This window comes from Mchenga conophoros, linkage group LG17 (genome assembly GCF_057382185.1).
Source record: "Mchenga conophoros isolate Kocher_MC1m ecotype Shallow Benthic linkage group LG17, M_conophoros_male_GT1.1, whole genome shotgun sequence".
NCBI lineage: Eukaryota > Metazoa > Chordata > Actinopteri > Cichliformes > Cichlidae > Mchenga > Mchenga conophoros.
In genome coordinates this window covers 33,448,756-33,469,635 of record NC_140542.1, presented here as the reverse complement: position 1 = coordinate 33,469,635, position 20,880 = coordinate 33,448,756, and the positions used below count along the sequence as shown (strand labels likewise).

Sequence of the window (20,880 nt, the reverse complement as noted above, 5' to 3'; positions counted from 1 at the left end):
TCCGTGCTCAGCTACTTTCCTCACTCCGGATCACATTTGTTTTACTTTTATGTCGGTTTTAACAGCGACTAATCGAATTACTTCAAGTTTCCAGGAAGAGACTTTATTAACAACAGAGCAGAGTGCAGCGTTTCTTATGGCTGCCGTAAAACCCTCCTAGTATATAAACTGTGGATATCTTCTAATCATATCTAATGTTCTTTATGTATGCAAGGATATTGTAAGCTATTAACATATGCGGCAAAAAAAAAGAAAGAAAAAAGAAAGAAAGCCCCATAATTGTTCCTTTTTACCATTTAATCCCAGGCACTGGAAGATACAGCAGAGATCACATTAACATTTACATTTCTGAATCCCTCCACCTCCTTGATACAGTTCCAGCTTTCAGCCCCGGCATCTCATCTGCCTTTACATAATATCAGGGCGTATTAATGCTACATATGGCACTGTCTGTGCTGTGCCGATTTACATTTTTCCTAATGATGTGCTTTCATTTTTCCTCCTCTTATCCCCCGTGTCCTTCCCTTCACCTCCAGCCCACAGCCCACTGTGATTTAAAATGCATACAACTGTGCCGCTGTTTTTTACTGCGGAATAACAAAAAAAAACACACACACAAAAAAAAGAGCGGGCCGAGACACCTTCGGTTGCCCCGGCTCCATCTGTTGCACATCTGGAAGTGGTGTGCGGCACCAATAATTGGAAGTCAATTTGTTTGAAGTTATGTATTTGGCATCTGGTGCGATTCATAAAAACTCTGGAAATCGCATTAATTTTATAGCATCTTGAGAAGGGCCTTTTTAAAAAAAATTCAATTCTCTGTCTCTCGTGTTCCTTTGTTAATGCACGTGGGGGCCTCGGCGGTCCATTGACGTGGGAGTTTGTCGAGCGTTGGTCAGGGTGTGGTCCCTAATAAAATCAGCCCTTAGAGAATCATGGGAAGTATTACTCTGGTGCAATGGAAGAACACAGTCAATGGTATGAGCATTAAAATGTGATGCTCAGACTTTGGCGAAGTTTTATATATTTTTTTTCACCTTTAACTTTGACCTTAGCTTCAGATCGCTTCTTATTTTCCTGAAGGGGGGAAAAAAACTCATGGGGAGGGGGGGGCGGGGTAGTTTGCCACATTTCCAGTAGATGGGTTGACTGATTGAGAAGCAGCATGGTGTTGTTTGTCACACAGCTCTGAGTCATGGCTGAAAATAGATATGACACTTGATGTTTGGTTCCTCACTGCCGGCTGTCATATTGTTATTCCCACTCAAATTTCACCTAATTTGTGCACAAGTCTTGTCACAGTCCAGATCCTGATGAGGGCTTTTACGTGGATTTCTCTCTCTCTGTCTCTCTCTCTCTCTCTTTTTTCACCTTCTCTTCCACCTATGTGTGGCAACGAAGCTCAGTGATACACACACCTGCGCGTGCATTTGTGCGGCGAGTGTGTGTTTGTATTTACACACGAGCACATTTGATTAGGCTTGTTTGTGTGCACGAGCGAGCGCGCGGCCCCCCGTGCATATGTCTCCGAGCTTGCCATGCCTCCAAAGCGAGTCACCTCAGCGGGAGGTGATTAAGAGTTGCCAATGGCAGGCTCGACAGGTGAGCGCATTGTAGCATGCTGGCAGCTCTGGCATCTGTGCAGGTGACAGCTTCTCCTGCTCGGCGGTGGCGTCAGTGTTGGTGGGTGGCAGGAGGTCTGACAACGTTGTTTTGGTGACAGAACGACTGCGCTGTGAGGTTCACGACATCACTTGCCTTCTTTAGATTTGTCAGTTTATGCTGGGAAGTATATGGAGTACCCTGGACTTTAGCATATACTGCCAAGGCACAGTTCCATATGGGAAAGTAGTGTTTTCCAGCCATTGTTACACAGTAAAGGTTTTTTTTATTCTTCTTTTATTGGCTTTTCTTAAATAATCCACCACAAACGTTCCCTATTGGCACCACAGTCCTGCATTGAGTTTCTTTTCATTACTGCACAGTGTGATAACAACACACAGCCAGCTGCTGCCACCTGCTGTTGCAATCAGGATACAGCAGCAGCCTTTTCTTTTCTTTCCTCCTTTTTTTTGCAGTCGTGGAAGTGAGGTGATTCACCGAAGGGGACCATGTTCCTGTGGGTGCTTGTAGTATAACAGAAGGGAGGTGAAGTATTATTTTACTAGGTGCACTTTTTTTTTCTTTGCAGATTCTGTAAGAAGCTAGAATCCCATCTGTTTCTCTACGACGGAAATTAGGCAAGGACTATAGCGAGTGAGACAAAGATTGAGAGAGTTGCGCAATTGGAAATATACCCAAATTTGTTTTACATGTTCAAGTTTAACTCCTTACACATGCAGCTAATGCCTCTAACATGCAGGCAGACATGTTTTCTCCATCCAGCGCAGACACAAACCCTCCGAGTTTTTCAAACCTGGGCTTCATGAGCTGTGATATTCCTAATAAAAAGTCACTTGTTCTGATGTCACTGTTGCCTCATCCGACCACATTTCCTTTTGAAGCATGTGCACAACGGACCTTGAACTTTGCCTGTGATAGCTTTTTGATATGGAGGAAATGAATTAGTTAGGAAGTGTGTTTTGTCTATAGAGTGTGAATGTTTTGGTTTTCTTTTTAATTAACACCTTTTTAAAATGTTCTTGCTTCATATCCTTCCAATACTTTAACTACAACAGAGAGTGCTGTTTTGTTTTGTTTAGCATAACAGAAATCTGTATTTGCCTTCTATAACTGATTTGGAAAGTTACTCGTAAACATCACTAATCACTTTGTAGTTTGAAGTGGCTCTGCTCCAAACCAATTGATTGGATCTTCTCTTTATTTGCAGCTGAAGAGGAGATGCGAGTGGGATACGTTTCGATTTCAGTACACACTAATAAGACTCTGAAACATTAATTTGAAGAGGCTTTGATGAGAAATCCATTTGGGAAGTATTGGCGTGTTTGTTGTATTATTAATGCATGACCTCATGATTAGAAAACCGCTTGTTGATGTATGATTTTTGTCAATGACACAGCTACTTTTTTTTTGTCAATATGAGATCAAAGAGTTTTTATTTCTGTGTCACACAGAAAGTTTCTGCGGCTAACTTGGATACAGATTGTTTATAATCGTATTCCGAAAAGGACACCATCTCCACAACCTCTTACCTCAAAGGAAACTTTCTCGGCTCTCGGCTAACAGCTCTCAGAGCAACTCTTTATCCGTCGCCATTATTCATCCTCAAGGGCTCATCAGCTCACAGTGGGCTCATCAGAATTATTACTCCTCCTCCACTTGTCTTTATTATCTAATTTCCCTCCTCTCTCTTCCTTTCGGCCTCTCGTTGCCAATCAGCCACCTTGTAAGGCTCCTCGCCTTTCACTATGAATCTTTCCAGGCTTTTTTATTCACTCCTGTTGTCATCCAGAATGTGCTTTTCTTTTCTTTTTCTTCTTTTTTATTGCCCCCAGTTTACAACTAGTCACTTTGTATCAAGTTTTTACCTGCAGGTTTGTGGGTGTTGAGTTAGAAGTAAAAGTTTTTGTAGCAAAGTGAGAAATGTGTTGCTTGGATGTGACAGATTGCTAACTGAAATTCCTGACGGTGGCTACAACAGGTGTGACACTCAGGAACAACTGTTTGAGGAAGGGTGCACCAATGAATCCAGCATGACAAGAAATAAGAAATACAAAAAAAGGGGTTTATTACGTCGTTCCCACCCCTACAAAGAAGTTTTTAAAAAAGGTGTTAGATAATAATATATATACTTTTTATGAATAAATGGAATAAAACATATAAATACACCAACATTTCAAACAAAAACATTTCAAAGACACTGATGAGGACGTGTTAGGCATTGGGGTGAGTACATCAGTACTGGTCAAATAAGGCACATCAAATAATGCAACCATCTGCAACGTATTAACATGATCTTTTGTAAAGAATTAATGCTTTCATGAAAGGAAACACCTTTGGTATGTTTTTAGTGGTTATTTTGCATATGTTACAGTGTGTGGCCACCACAGTGTGTTTAAAAAACAGTAGTCATTAACATTATGTACTTATAATTGTCTCCCTTTTTCTTATAAGTCTTTTTCAGCTGTGTCTGGGAGGCAGAGAATAGTTGAAACTGTCTGTAGTAAAGTTAAAAAGAGCAGCCGGTCCGTGGTGTGCTCACAGGATGTTTCTGTTCCCGCTCAGCTTTGGCGAACGTCAGTGTTCTGTAGCTTCAACACTCAACTGATCGACAAGAACTACACGCTTAATGCACAGGTGGCACTTTAAAGGAGTGCTGTCAGCTGTCGTTTAAATTACTTGCAACCCTAGTAGGAGTCTTAAATGTATGCTCGGAGCCATCACTCAGTCATTTAAAGGCCACGTGGATGCCCTTTACCGACAGGGATTATAGGTGATAACGAGACTGAGGGCACCCTTATAGGTCATCACCCTCGGCAGAGCTGAAGCTGCTCCTGCGGCTGCTGTCCTTGGATGCAGCTCCGGGGGAGCCGGCCGAGAGGAGCGGATCGGTGCCAAACGGCGACAGTGGGTCATCCATCAGGATCTCATCCAGCTGGTGTTCCTCCTTAAGCGTGGTGGTGAAGAAGTCTGTGAAATGGGACAGCGGGTCGGAGAAGGTGGTGCAGGCGTCAGTGCCACTAATGTGATCCTGCGGCCCGCTGACGGTGGCAGTGGATGGCACGCCAGATGCCGCAGCTATCCTCTGGAGGTAGTCGTTGTTGATGTCCTCTTGGTAGAGAGTTGGCTGCTGAGGTTGCTGGGCCTGGGGAGATGATTGCTGCTGCTGCTGCTGCTGTTGTTGTTGTTGTTGTTTGAGTAGGTGGGAGGAAAGTTCGACCGTCCCCAAGGCTGTGGCCATGTTTGGTAGCCCGTGAGCTCGTGCTTGAATCTCAAGCTCCTGGAAAGCAAAGAAAAGAAACCTTTTAAAAAATAATAGGTTTAGAAAATGTGTGCATGGCGAGAGCAGGCATAGGTTCAAAGGTGCTGGGGCTGGGTTGCAAAGCAGTTTGCAGCTGTAGGTGAAGCTGCCAACTGGATGCACAGATGGATGTAAGCTGAGACGTCAACTTTTTTTTGAAAAACAAAAAGCTATGTGTAGTATCTGAATAACTATCTAAAACTGTGTGAAATTCATCAGTTATGAGCTGACGTCTTTAACTAATATGGGAGTAGCTCTGACACAATCACAGTCACACCCTGGCTCCTCCACATTCTGAGGTTGGATTGGGAGGTTCACTGCGTAATCTTCTCACACTTTTACAGAGTACATTATCTGCGCTTATCACCCATCAGTGACACCACAAAGCCCTGCTGTTGCATTAAGCCCTTTGTTTGCTGCCCTTTTGTCGGGGTTGGTTATTGTTTCACACATACTTTTATCATCATTTCTGATTACACATACTTTTCTTTTCTTTTTTTTAGCATTCCCATCATTGATATCTACTCTGGTTAACCACAGTGAATGAGTGTGAAAGTCTGCATGTGCATAGTGCAATCCTATCAGCACACATTTATCAGTAAGCATCTCTTCTATTAGTGCTCTTCATCTATTTATGCCCCTGCTGCATTCCCTGAGGTCGCAGAGCTGAGGTCATTGTGTTTATTTATCAGGTAATTAGCACTGACCTCTATAAGAAAAGATTATGGGATGTGAGGGATCTTTTGTAAAAGAGAGTGGTGGTGAAGGTGGCGGGGACTGTGGGAGTCCCTAAGTTTGCGTTGTGGTGTCGTAAAGCATTCAGGTGGAAATTAGCGTGAAGTACCTGGGGATGATGGATGTGGGACTGGCAGTTACCAGCTGATCTTTGGCAGGAAGAACTCAGTATTGTAAAATAGAATTAAAATATTATGCTGTGTGCTGATTGGCTTGTAAAAATGTATATGAAATATAAGTTCCTTCTTTTTCTCTCTGTGTTTATCAAATGTGTCAAGCACTTTATCTGCATTTATACCACAGATATAAAGTAAACCCACTGAGACATTCACATCTTATTACCTGGATCCTCAGGAGCAGCCTCCTATTGGCTTGCTCCAGCTTCTTCTGACGGCTTTCCAGCTCCCGGGCGTGCTGCTGCTCCTTCTGCAGCCATCTTATGTACTCCACCGAGGCCTTGAGGATGGTGCCTTTGTTCCACCGCATGTCGCTGCAGAAAGGAGAAACGTAAAAGATAACCTTTTACACAGAACCCCCTTATGTCGGCAGAATATCCTTTGCAATAAAAAAAAAATGCAGGGAAAAGTTTTAACAGAGGTTTTTTTTCTCCCCCTTTTTTATGATATGAATAAGAAATGGTGATTTACACGGGGCAATTATTCATCCTTGGACATTACATGGGGACACTGAATGGGAATTTTAATAGAATAGTTAAGTAGGTATGTGGAAAGTCCATTCTTGTACCTCCTTGTACGGTAAAATTAATCCTCGAATAAAAATAGGTGAAGGGAAAATGAGCTAAGCAGGAAGGCAAGGAGAAAAATGGAGAAATGGACTTAAGGTGCTAGAGTGCAAGTCATTCTTTTGGAGATATTATTACTTTTTTAAAAGAGGACAGGGAAGCTGTAGTAAAATTGTCCTTTTCCACACGAGTGAGACGTTGGCCTGATCAGCGCTAATAATCTCTTTTATCCCGCGTTAATGGCACGACGACAACGCTAACCTTCCATTTAAATTTGAAGCAAAGTTCAACTGCGAAAGATGGCCGCGGGATTTCAATTCAGTTCCACGCTCCGTCTCGGTGTTCCAATTGTGCTTCAAACTTTGATTCAAATGCCGTGGCCCGCTTCTTTGCATTTGACCCTTTCCTCATCATTCATGCTTTGAGCTGAACTGCCGGGACCCGGCGAGGAGACGTACAGCTCGGAGAGCGTCGACTACAATGAGAGTTCAAGTGCACCCTTGAAATATGACTGAAATGTGCTCGAGCACTCATTTGAATTCAATGAACGACTTTTCGAGTGTCTTTGTGCTGTGAATTTAATACCCAACACACAGGTTCTTGCAGTTGTTTCAGTGGCGTGAAGTGAAGCGAAGCAGGAGGTGGGGTGGCGGGGGAGAATTTTTCAGTAAATATATTTAGGATTTTGCAACTTACGGATCATTCGACTTTGGTATGAGTGTTCCAAGCTCCTTAATCCTGTAGTTAATGTTGTATCGTCGCCTTCTTTCAACTGTGCAAGCAGAAAGAAAAAAAAGGGAGCAAAAGTTGATGAGAGCAGTGTCAGATGCTGCACCAAAGGTTATCCCAGATGTTAAGGTATTATGGAGCTGAACGGCATGGGTTGGAGGGGGTGACACTTACTCAAATTATGGTTGTCTTTTTTCTGCCTCTCTTTGGCCATCACCCTTGTGTCGTGTTCTGTCCAAAAAAAAGCAAAAAAACCATAAAAATACACGAATAAATAAATCACGCAGGAGAATGAATGGATTAGCAATGCACACAGATTTAGAAACTGAAAGACAACAAATACAAAAAGCCACAGAAGGTCCAGTCAGGAGACGCACAATCAGCCGTTTTGAGGGGAGTTCAGCGCCGGGGTCAGAATGAGGAGTGTCTGTGCAGCGAGTCTACACTACGGACATAAATTTGACCTCCTTACACACACGCTGACCCCGGTTCATCCCCCTTCAGCATGTATGAAGCTCATTGTAAAGAAAAAGAAAAATGGTAACCCCATTTTTTTTTACCGCAAAACATTCTATAATTAAGAAGATTTAGCGAATTGACTCATCCGTCCGAGAAGGACAAAAATTCCAGTGTATCCATATTTGTAGTCACGTTCTCCTAAATTACATAATTGGGGACCTGAGATTGGATTTCCCAATTTGTCTCTTGTTGATTTAATCAGGACAATTTGAACTCTGTGCAACAGCCCATTGTCCCCTCTGCCTACTCTCAAATGAAACAGATGGCAATGTTCTTATTTGCCCATTGAGACTGAAGGATTTCATTTATTTATTTATTTTTGGTCAGGCATCCTTTCTGTTTCCTAATCAGCTTTCGTCTGGGTGTTTAATATGAACAAAAAAACCTAAAAGGATCTCTTTTTTGTTGTTGTTGTTGTTGTTGTTGTTGTTGTTGTTGCCTTGAGATGAAAAGTCTCCACTAGTGTCTAACAAAGGGAACTTTGTTTTAGCTTCTATTTTTTTAGGTTTCACAATGTGAGCAACTCTTTAATGGTTTAGCTGTTTGGTCAGATTATGGTATGAGTTCATACCTGTGTATTCCCTTTTTACAGTGAGCTTTGTAGGGTTAGATGTAGGACTCAGTCCACCATTAGGGGCGTTCATACCTTGTTCACCCCCATAGACGTCCAACATGCTGCTGCTGAGAGACACCTAGGCAGGAGAGAGGGGAGATGCAGAGGAAGAAAGGGGAGTGAGTTAAGTGAATGGGAAGTGCATTTACATTTCACACATTCACACGCACATAAACAAACAGGGCTTTCACACTTTGACACAAAAGCCGCCAAACAAACAGTTGTTTTTAACTGCTGTGTGGCTTTGTTTGGCAAAACTGACAAGAGACATGTGGAGTGATCAGAGCGTTGAAGAAAAGATTGTTAGCATCTCCTCCACTCTACCCGGGAATGTGGCAATGGAGTAAAAACAACTTAACAGAAACGCAACCTAATTGTAAGACGTTTTACCCCTGACCTCGAACCCAGGCTTGCTGCTCGCCAAGGGGGCGATTTGACCAAACATAGCGCCTTGATTTGCTAATGGTACCATTTTCAGAACCCCTCCAGATGAAAGTGCTCCTAACACTGATTCGCTCTGTGTTGAAAATAGCATCCCATTAGATGAAAAGGCTAGCTAGGTCAACTGCATGAACAGAGGCAAAACTGTTTTCCTACGGGTGTCTTCTTGTCTGAGAACACATGTATCCCCCTCTGCAATAATACGGCCTTTTCATGGAGTGGAGGGACAGAGATGTCTGGATCTTTAGCATGATGGCACACGTGTGTGTCTAATTCGCATTTGTGTATTTATGTCGAAAAAAAAGCATGCCAGAAGCCACCACGGATTCCAACTAATTTTATCTCCAACGTGTGTTAGATTTAACAACCACGCTCTTATATGTGGAAAAAGGAAGTCAAGAGAAAATGAGTGTTAGCTGGTTTTAAAAATATGTACGTATATATATATATATATATATATATATATATATATATATATATATATATATATATATATATATATAGGAGGAGGGGACAAAATTGCATATCAAAATAAAAGATAGGAACAATTCCCCTACTACTAAAATTGTAATCACTTCAATTCCTCTCCCGTCTGCGTTCCTGAGTGTGTTGACACAGCGAAACGATGTGATGCATCGTACTGTATGACTAATTAGGATGAATTGATCCATTTAAGCACGGTATCATTTCTGAACAAGCCCATGGGGACGATGTGCATTAGGCCAATCCACTGGCTCAGTAACTCTCTCTGGCAAAATCTCTCACTCTTCGCTCCTGGCTGTTGCATTCCTGTCTACATTTGAAACCCACTGACTCGCCCTCATTCTTCCTCCTCCATTACAATGTCTGTTGTGTTTTACTCTGTTTTGCTTTATCTGTGTGTGTGCCTCTTTTTATTTATGGAGTTAGGCCTGATTCCCATTGTGTAGCTATGTTCTCTGGCCAAACTGACCTCTTGTCCCAGAGTTTTTGAATTCTTCCCTGTCTGTGAATCCTACTGGTGCATCAGTGCATCCACTTCATTTTTGCTAAAGAGTTAAAAAGTGTGCATTTTATGTGTTTTTTTTAGACTGATTTAAAGTTTTCCTTTATGTTACTAAATGTTTTAATGCACTAATCTAAATGTCAGGTTTAGATTTGATTACTTTGAGAGCATTTATTTGATTTTTTTTTGTTATGCGCACATCATTACAGACTAGTATAAAAAGACCTTTCTCACATGTGATTTTCCTATGAATTTATGAATTTACTATACATTTAGCTTTAGTTGTTAAACGCATGTCATCACTTTTCCTTTAAAAAAAAAGTTCTTAATCTGCTTTGTTAAACTTCTTTAGTAATGTTGCTAATCTCAAGTGAACTTTGACTCATTTCTAGACTTAAGCTGACCTCAAACTGAGTCGGGTCCCCTTTTTCCCAAGCGAGTCAAACCAGCACCTAAGGGTTTGGGTAAAGAAACCTCACTTTCAAGTCCCCATTCAACTTTAAAAACAGAGAAGTGATTAGTTAAGGGGACTGTCACAAATCTAGGCTCACCTAGTCTAACCCACAGAGGCAGCCATGCAGAAATGCAGAAATCAGCACAAAGCATTATTTAAAAAAAAAAAAAAGGGGGGGGGGGGGGGGGTTAATGAGTAGCTATTAGAGCAAAGTTGATGTGATTCATACTTACATTGTTTTGCATTATGATGTTAGGCTCCATGCAATCCAAGCCTCCATCATTGAAACCGGATTCAAGACTAATTAGGTCATCAATAACTTCATCCATTGGAAACTAAAAGAAAACAGTGATTTCAGTGTACTCAAGGACAGACTGATGATGTTTGTACCAGAATTTCAATGCTGTCCAATTCGTTTGAAATCTCAACATTCAAACCAGAATAGACAAGGGAAAAAGAGGGAGGAACTGTGGAGAGATTAATTCAATAACAGACGAGCTCTTCGCCGCCATGTTCTCAGATTTGTTAGTGGTGCTGGCGGGAAAAAACAGGCATCTGTTACCAACCTAGTTTCCTCCTTTGAAAGGGGTTCTCTCATCAGAGACTGCATGTCTGAAGTTATTGATGAGCACATCAGAGAGAGAGGGCGATCAATAATGGCATCACTTTGTTTAGATGATTAGTTGGACCTGCTCCCTGCATTAAGATTCAGACCCAATCCAGATAGTACATTTAGTCATAATTGATGCTTCTGAAGTATGCACCGTGTCAGCTATCCATCTCAACAAAGTGTCAGCCATTATTTATCACCCTTAGAAAGAAATTAGAGGGGCAGCAACAAATCTTTCACAAGTGCTTATTAAAAATCAACAGAGAAGAAAAGCTTTGCTTTAAAGTAATAGGCTGTGCTGAAAGGAAAACCTTGTAAGGATGTTGTGTAATCTACAAAAACCATGAACCACAGTTCATCCGTAAGTGACCCAGTCTGTGGTTCAAAACTTCTGTTTCAATTTCACGGTCGGAGTTCTCTGAATTTCAGTTCCACAAAGTCATGACTGAGATTCTTTCCTTTTCCATGCGTCCACTCACCTCACTGTCATGATTGGCCATCGTAAGCAGGGTAACAGGGCTGTTGGGGTTACTGCTGTCACTGACAGGGGGCATGTGTCCGTTCCTCATGATTGGCACGGTGGCGAGTGCCTGGCCAGGGGTGTGCGGATGTGTCACGGCGTGGCCTGATGCGGCCGAGGAGGCCAGCTTGGAGCCCAGCGTCAGGTACTGCTTCACGGGCTGATTCTGGCTCTGGTGGAGATGGAACTTGGAGTTCTCCAGGTGGCTCTGTACCTGTAGCAGAACAGATCATTCAACAGTTCAGCAAGCTGACTAAGTTAGTCCAGGAAGCGCAAGGTTGGGCACTGTTTCCCATACCGCTGAAACAGCGCTGACTCAGAGTATTTGCACAGGGGTTGTCCAAAACAGCTGTTGACTTTATGAAAAGAATATCTAAAGTAACACACATAACTAGTTTGCCGTGATTAGTCACTTATGCGCAGTAAATTTACAGACTTGCAAACTGTAAGTTAGAACTCATAATAAAGTGAATCATGTACAGAAATAAAAATGTTGAAAGTGTCTTTATGGGAATTTGATCTCATTCTCTGAACTCATTTTCACAGTCTAAAAGTTAAAAAAACAAACCTAAAAGCAAAAAGCTTTTCTTCCCCCCTGAGACTTCAGCTGAATTTAACCAACTAAGCTGACTATTTTTACAATCAATCTTAATATTTAATCTTCAGTTGATCTTGAATTACATGTCAGTACAGCAATAGTCAAGATAACCTTAAAAAACATTATGAAAGCAGTGTTAAATAAACTTTACCAAGCCGCTCACAATGTTTCTAAAAGTTGGTATTCTTACATTTGAAGCTCTGGTTGCATCCCGCATTGTGTAGTAACTGCAGTCACTTAAGTGTGGCATTCTCAGAAAAGCAGATAATCTTCAAATTGATTTGTTCTGGTGTGGCAGCAGGTCAACTTTAGGGATCCACGGCTGCTGCTGCTGCTGCTGCTGCTATCCTGTTGATCTGGTGACTTCTCAGTGAGTGTCTGTCCCTTCCAGTCTCCCTACCAGCTCTTTATAAAGGGCCCTAAGTGAACTAATTAGGCCCAAAGCTGGGTGTAAGCCTTTATGTTGCGTAGCAATGATAATCACTTCAAACACTGGACTGTTAGATCATCCAAGGTTTGATCACTGCAGGGTATCTGCCTTTGGCATCTATCACTAACTCCCTCAGACCGCCCTTTTCTTTCTGGTTGACCAATCAGTGGTGATCTCCCAAAGTCCTCTGCAACCCTCTGTAGGGGTTGTGGCAGCACAATTGACCCTTGTTCCCCAGTGAAGTTTTTAAATAACTCCTCCAATGCCATTTTTAACCAAGCCTTTCAATTCATTCAAGGCTTTTAAAGTAAATAGTTTAGTATTATGCGTTCCCCATACAATAACTGCAGTAAATCTGTTTTGAAGTCTCCTTTGGTGTAAGTTGAGGGCAAATTTAGGAAAGAACATCCCTCCTAAAATATCAAATTTTCATGCTTGTTGGTGCTCACAAAGACGGTTGCTGTCGTGACTTGCTTTATTCGTTTAGGGGCTGCAGAGTATTTAGGGGAGTACATGAAGTGCTATGATTTAAGAATGGTAGTCTTGTTGACTGTAATAGGTTGGTCAGTTTGCCTGTGTCTCGCGTACTTCCTCCCAAATCTGTTTTATTTACTGGTCAAAACAGCAAGCTCTCAGTTATTTTAAACCATGGAATAGATGCTCTTTCAGGGACTGACGGAATCAGGACCCACCAAAAACTAAGCAACAACAAGCTCAAGAAGCTTCGATTGGCCAGACCAGTATTACTCGAACATGATTTGAAAATGCCGATATTTAATGTGTTCCTAATTTCATGGTAACACATTTAGATCACAGTACTCAGCCTTAAAAACAGGCGACAGGTGTCGTTTATGTGAGATGAGGAAAGCAGCTAGCTTATTTAAAATGCCAAAAAAAAAGTATCATCAGCTGTTGGTTAGAACAGTGCAAGTGTTACTTCTAATTTTACGCTGCCTCAGAAAAAAAAAAGTCAGAACTGATTTGTTATGCAGCTATCCTTTATATCGTCATGCTTTCAGACCAAACTTCTTATTCTTCAAATGCTGTCTGGCACAAAGCTGCTGAACTGTAGGGAGTTTTTAGCTTTGACAGCTTTAGAATTGGTCTTTATGCTAAAAGTCAGCATTAAATTCCCCCTTGTCAGCTAGACTAGCTGACCTTATTCACAACTCAGCCACCTAACTAAGACCAGGCTCATCACAATACTCATCTTGTCAGTAGTGACTAAGAGTTGTTATCTGAGTTCTCCAGGCTAAACAAGATGCCAGTTGTTAGCCAATCAACATTTTTTTCCACTTTGGATAGCAGGAGGGATGCCAGGACCGCTGCACACCACATCTGCTTTGTGTGACAGCGGATTGTCCTGGTTTCACTTCAGCTTTCTCACTACTGTAAATGCCGGAGACACGCTTGTTATCCACTTAAGGAAATCTGATTAGATTTGAGGAGTAATGGTGCTTCAGTCACCAAGGCCAGCCTCGACAATGGCAGGCCTGTGCATGTGTGAAGCGGGCATGCAGGAAAATTATCAGTGCCCGCCATACACATGGGTCAGGAGAGAATATAAGAATGTAATCAATCAGGAGTTTGGGCATGTTGTAGCTATTCAGATGCTTCAGTTTTGTTTTGTTTTGGTTGTTTTCCTCTTTTTCGGCACGGCTACCAGCACCTGCTACAACAATCAAGGCAGTGTTTGAGATTATTGGCACAGAGGAGGTCATGGGTTCAGTTTTCTATTTACACACATTTGTACAGTTATTCCTGACATGCAAACCTACATTAAACTATGAAAGCTTTTTGCCTTTTGACTTAATGCACATAGTTTAACTTTAGAACACACCTTCTTGTCAGCATATTTCAGAGTGTTTGAATAAAATAATATATATCTGTATCTTCCTCACTTTTCGTCATTAGAGATATTAGACCACTAAAATAAAAATGCCAAAACCCAGAACATGCCTTTGTCCCTACATATGTCCTAATCAAATCTAAAGCACTCTACAGTACACGCCCAAGAAATCCCATCACAAGTGAATACAACTGCAGCTCTTCAACATATCAATTCAAAGCTCTGTCAGGCTTAAAATAAAGCAACATCCCAAACCTCAGCTTCTACTTACAGATAGCAGCAGGCCCGAAATTACAGTAACACCTTCACAGCTAAACGTAAGCCCAGTTCTTTAGCCTCTATTTGTGAGATCCATTTAACAGTGGTGTCATTTACCTCGCAGTTAAGAGGCGTATTTCTTTAGTGGCCCTCTCCCCCCGAAATGCTGCACTCACAAAGCCATTGTACTAGACAACCTTGCAGGTTTTACATTGAAATGCACAAAGCTCTTGCCTAATCCAGTTTCAGTCTTGCCCAAGTTCTCCTTTCACTTCAGAAAAATCCAACAACTTATGAAACACTGGGTGATGGTGACATTAGCTAGCTGTACAAATTATGGGCAAAACCTACTAGGAGTTTTGGATTCATTTCTGCAAAATGCCGCACTTTGCGACATATTGATGCAGATTATTAACATCTAACATCTTGTTTTCCCATCTCAAATGGATGGAGATGAGTTGAAAGTGGAACAAAACTCTTCCTCGGTCATGCTTACTGTATTTTGCTGAGCCTGCTAACCAGTAAATAGCTGTAACCACCCACTAGATTGTGCAATGTGAGGAAAGATAAGACTGGGATAGCGAACTGATAGCAAAAGTCCCATTCCACGGTGCCTCCATGGTTAGTCTGGCTGTAACTGCAAATGTGTCTTGCGTGCAAACAAATGCACACATAGAATTTAACACAATGTTTTCTTCAGTGTGTGTCATTGCCTCAAAATTCCTGGGCTGTAAATAAGTCATTTCCCCTACCTGTAAAAGTTGGATCTCTGTCAAGGTGATTACTTTGACCACACAACAGCGGCTCATGGCTCTCCAGAGTGGCAGCGTCTCCCACCACAGGAGCTGCAAATCCTTACAGAAGAAGAACAACTGTCACAGCCACAGCTTCGTCTCACACCGTGACAGGAGGAGAAGAAGAGGAAGAAAAAGAGAGGTGCTGCAGCCTCCTTCCTGAATTTTTTTTTTTTTTTCAGAAATATCAGAAAGGAAGCCATGACACATCAGCTTATTTGGGAGCAGCACGAGCCGTTTCCCCTCTGTAGCTGTGTGTCTGTGTGTGTGTTTGGTCAAGGAAAAGGCCTGACAGAGGCAGAAATACAGATGGCATTTACAGTAGGGGGTTGAAGTAAGTGTGTGAATGTGTGTGTGCGAAGCCATAATAAGTTGACAGAATGTGAATTCCTGCTTGCTTGTGGATCACTACACTTTCCTGCTTTTCCCACATAACATCCAGCCTAGCTCAGCGCAGTTTCCTGTCTTCATGACACCAACTTCCCAGTGGAAGTCATTTTATCCACAAAACTGTAGTCACTTTTCCAACACAGGGAAACAGGAATCTTGAGAATGTGTGCAAACATGCTAAAACACACATTTTTATTATGTTCTAGTTATTATTAGGCCAAAAATCCCTGAAAAGTCCTCCCTTTAATCCCAAGATTTACAAGTTTTTATATTAGCAGGTGAATAAATCTGAATCAGAGTTGCTCCGATACATGTTCTGGGGTGAACTCCACACTGGTCCTGACAATTTAAGAACTCAAATTTCATATAGTAATTATTTTTGATTCACTGTAATAAACACATCAGGATTAATTTGAGGACATTGAACATAATGGCTTAAACTGAATCAATTAAATCAATCCTGTGCAGACTTTGGGTTTTAAAAGTCTTCTTTCAGCAGTTTAAATGCAGCCTGCCCCACACGTGTCTATGGTCAATGATTTCATTACGCAAAGAATGCCCTTCTTGATGCTACTATGCACAGTAATCTTCTGTGTATATAGCGGATCTAGATCATTAGGTAATATTTATGCTGCACTATCTGGATTCTGTTGCTGCTGTTTGACCATCAACACGAGGCATGCCCATCTCTCCAGCTTATCTGTTGCTGTGTTTTCCTGCACTCGTTTTTGTACTGTTCTAACCATTACCCATGTGTATATTTGTCCACTATTTTGTTTATTTGATGTCTGCTGTATGTACGCTCCATCAGATCTAGGCAAAAATTCCTGGCTGGCCATTTTTGGCTCATCTTGGGGCAAGCCACAAGTGCTCACCTTTGTTAGTCCCCCGTCATAGCATGTTTTAAACATCAGGGACTTCCTGTAAGAGTTGGCCTGCTTCTGAGACAACACTTCAAAGTGCAGCGCCCACATCTGAGGACTGTTTTATCCTGCTAGAAAAGGAATGCATAATGGACACAGCACCACTGCACTTTTAATGATTCTCATATGAATTAAATATTACAGCTATTTTAACTGGATTACACATGAAACTGTGTGCGAGAGCATGCGCTTGTTACCTTGATGAAATATTGAATTTAAGAAAATGGTTCACCTCAGCAGTGCTGCGAAAATAATTAAAATTCATACTTAAAGTAAAGACATCTCACTGTAAAATGATTTAAAGGTGCCCTGTGGAGGTTTGATTGTAAACAAACTTCTTTTTTTTTTTTTAAATGCCATCATTAATTACAAAAACACGGGTAATATTTTGAAGCCTGAGAGAAAATGAAATGTAAATTCGTACAGCGCCATTAGCGGTACATAACTACAGCTGTGGTTAAAAAAGAAAAACTGATTCCTGTAAGTACACAAACAAAACCTATTTAACTATATTTGACTGATATAGCAAGCAGAGGACTTAGTTGTGAAACTATTTTCTCTGGTTTTAACACCAAGTCATATATAGAAAAATATTTTCATAATCATTTTACTTAACAGTTCACGTTCCACTGAATTTTGGTTTAAAAATGTAGTGAACTAAAAATGTGAGCTACTGTAGCAAAGTGCAAATACCTGACATAACACACTAATAGACTAACAAAGTATACATTTGTGGCTGACTCATTTACCTTTAATTTTACAAATGAGTATTACATAAATAGCTACAGTCAGCTGAAGGTCTTCAGAAAGCTGAGAGAGGAGTAGGAGAAAGAGCAACGCAGTGCAGCCTGTCCTCTCTGTCAGTACAGGGTAGATGTAATTAGTCAAAATGCAATAATACAATTTTTGCTGCTAAATCAGTTAGAGCGCATTATTCTTTCTGTGAGCACTGAAAAAGGAGCCTGTTCACAGGAACACCTGAGAGGTCGCAGACCCTCATGCACACATGCATGCACACTACTTCACAGACACGCGCTAGTTAAGAACATGAAGAAAAAGCACAGAATAAATCCAGGTTTGTAGACTATGTTTTTTGGTTTATATATATTTTTTTACTTCACAAGTGGTCTACACAAACTGTATATTTGTGAATAAAACCTTTTGCTGTTAATGACACTGTATTGTTTACATTGGTTGGTTTTAGTTTTTTAATGATAAGACTATAAGACATATAATAACTAAACATTATTTAAAAAAATGTTAAAGTGCACTGTCCTGTTGTTGTTAAGCCACCTAACACTGACCTGTATATTTTTCACACATAAAATGGCCATTTAACTCAGGGGATTAACCAATGATGCGTTTACACAGAACTCATTTTAAATTGTATTTTTAGCCACTTTGTTACTAGCAGCCTGCTGCAAATACATTTCATTTGTTCTAATTTCTTTAGTCAAATATAAGTAAAATGGTAACAGAATAACATAAAATTTGACATAAGTTGGTGCTATTGCACCAACAGGGTGATTCCCAAAGAGCTAGTAACTGAAATATTGGCATATTGCGATATAATGTGCAGTCTGTCCGTAAAAAATTGTGGGAATGGAACCCATGGAGGATAAAAGAAGAAGTTGTAGGCCTAAAATATATAACAGCAGATGAACCGTTTCTAAAAGTCCTTAAGAAATAGGGGAAAAAATCCAGCAAAGACCTGACACAGGACCTGACTGTTGCATATGGCCCTACAGGTGAGCCCTATACTGTTCACTGAAACCTCATCAGAAATGGTCTAATAAAAGGAACCAGGAAGAAATGACTGAAATATGCCACATTACACAAGAACCTGACAATCAGTCATTTGTACAACATAGGCTCTGTCTGCGACTGCATGCATTTCAGCCAGTAGCGTTGTGCAATCTTGTCAAACCTGATGGAAATATTGTATGGAAAAGTATGATCAGGTTTTAATACCATCTCAAACGTATCGAATTGTCAACTGCTTCATTTCTCATCATGACAGTGATGAAAAATTCAACTTCCAATGCAGTAAAAGCATACCCGGGCAGAAAAACACATTTCTATGACACACTGTCAGTCATGGATTGGCCTCCCCAGAACCTCTCAAAATTATTGAAGCAGTGTGGGATCATCTCGACAAAGAACAGAAAAAAATGCAGCATAAGAGGAGCTTTGAATGTTCTTCAAGAAGGTTGGAGAATCTTTCCTTAAGAAAACATGAGAAAGTTTTTCTAAGAGAGTTCGGACTGTATTAAAGGATAACAGTAGTCATACCAAATATTGACTCTAAAGCTTGTTACAATGATCCAAACTTTGATTTTGTTATTATATACTACATTTTTAGGCATGTTTGCATATAATTAAATTAGTGCAGTCAGCATTAATCTCCTTAAAATGACATTAACACCACAACTGCATTAATCTGGCAAATCTCTGTTAGTGAGTTAGCACGGATCGCCCGATGCGTGCGTGGGGCTGCATGGCATCAACGTGTTAGCGAGGTTAGCTCGTTAACATGTTAGCGCCATCCAATGCGGTTATGGTGTTAACGTCAATTTAACGAGATTAACACTGACCGCACTAATTTACCGCACCAGGCCACCTGGTGGATTTGAGCAAGAAACACAGGACAAGTTTTCCTCAAAAGAAGTTTAAACAGAAGCTGTTGAGCAGTACAGAACAGAACAGGATTATGGGTAAACTACTGTGTAGTAGTTCTGAAAGGGGAATCTCAGCCTTGACCCTCACTGTCCAGTGAGCTAGAACAGGATAGAGCGATGTTTAGTATTGCTTCTTTGGATGATGTCAGAAAGCTGCACCATAGACAAACTTTAATCTCTCGCTTTGGCAGACGGTGAAAAGAAGCCCCAGTGAGCCCCAGCTATAACTATTAAGATGAAGTCTTATTAAAATTATGCACATGATTGATTGCAAGACAATCCCAGCTTACCAAACTAAAGACTTTTCAAGACTGGATAAAGGATTATAGACAAAATAGTTACAATACAGACAATGAATTAGATTTCCTTAAAAGAAAGATGCGGTTAAGTACGACTGTGCTACCCTACTTTTTTGTAAAGGACAGATATATTTATCTATTTATCTCAAAAGATTTGACTCACTGTGCCTTTTGTACAAATGCTGCATGTCAAACTGAGTCTAAATACACTTAGTCTAATCGATTAGGAATCTATTCTCTCTCACTAATTCAATCTGTTCTGAAGTTATACATCCTGGTGGGAAACCACAGTAAGAGACATGAGTGTAAGTAGGATTTTATTGAAGCGTTTGATCTGTTCAGTTCACAGAGACTCTGACCTCTCAGTCCTCAGTACCAGCTGTCTGCGTGTCTACACCAGGCTGACTGACAGCTTAAATTTGCTACTGGTTTTATTATAGGCATAGATTTTTATGTATCAATTCACCAATTTCAGTCATTTCTATCTGATTTGTTTAGCAGACAAGCTGAAAATAAAATCAGAAACTACAATGGTTGTCAATAATCGGTGATTGGTAATCCTGCTTTGAAGACTTGTCATTTCATAGCATGGAGGTTGGTCTTTTACCCACCTCCAACAAAACTTATACTGAAATAACACTTACAGACATAAAACTAGAACCTTTTACATCTGCACTGATGGGAGTTTAAGTTTTAATCTGGATTCTTTGACATTTCTAGCTAGATAGTTGCAATTAGTATTAATATTTAGAACAGCAAAAATAACACTCAAAGATCATCTACTGGAATATGTTTAAATCCATTATTTAATTACTTAAACACAGCCCAGCTCATATCTATATATCCGCAGTCCACTCACAATAAGTCTGCATCTATCAGTTACTAAGAAAACATAACAATTTTTAAGAATTCAATGAAACTGTCTACTGGCAATTCTTGTAAAATTACACTCTTAGATAAACACCCTGAATGAAACTATTCATATGACATGAAGGTATAGTCATGGATGAAGCACAGACTATTGAATTTAATAGTCAGGAAAGAATCGGTAGAGCTGGCCAAAAAAGATTTAATAATCGAACAGCATCAAGACTTGTAATTAAGTCTTGGGTAACCTATTACAGAATGATCAACTTAGTCTGTAGTATTCTGAATCAATATAAAAACATTAGGCAACATGATGTAACATATAAGTGGAACATTAGATGTGCTTTTTGTGTCTGAAGATAATGGAAAATACAAAAACTAGATTGTAACTTTTTTCCAACAAGGGTGCACAACATTACTTTGAATGATGCAAGCCAAATCTCTGAAGTCACATGCATAGTGTTTGGCGGTTTGTATTTCCTGTCTGGATTTAGCTGTTCGGGGAGTTGCACCTTGTCGGCCCTT

The 20,880-nt window shown here is 40.6% G+C and overlaps 1 protein-coding gene across 7 annotated transcripts in view; it reads right to left on the bottom strand.

Moving 5' to 3' along the window:
• Positions 1-3,664: 3,664 nt before the first annotated feature.
• The window catches only part of tfec (transcription factor EC), a 43,749-nt gene continuing 26,533 nt past the window's right edge, over positions 3,665-20,880 (bottom strand). The window contains exons 1-8 of one of the 7 annotated variants that reach the window (XM_085252067.1): positions 15,157-15,300; positions 11,229-11,483; positions 10,373-10,474; positions 8,218-8,338; positions 7,302-7,358; positions 7,095-7,170; positions 5,999-6,146; positions 3,665-4,900 (exon numbers count right to left, since the gene is read on the bottom strand). In XM_085252067.1, coding sequence (XP_085108193.1) covers positions 4,418-4,900; positions 5,999-6,146; positions 7,095-7,170; positions 7,302-7,358; positions 8,218-8,338; positions 10,373-10,474; positions 11,229-11,483; positions 15,157-15,213 — 1,299 coding nt within the window. In that variant the 5' untranslated portion in view covers positions 15,214-15,300 and the 3' untranslated portion in view covers positions 3,665-4,417. Of the gene's footprint in view, positions 4,901-5,998; positions 6,147-7,094; positions 7,171-7,301; positions 7,359-8,217; positions 8,339-10,372; positions 10,475-11,228; positions 11,484-12,057; positions 14,504-15,156; positions 15,301-20,880 lie in introns of those variants that run through there. The other 6 variants (XM_085252066.1, XM_085252069.1, XM_085252062.1 and 3 more) reach the window with 6 other exon arrangements.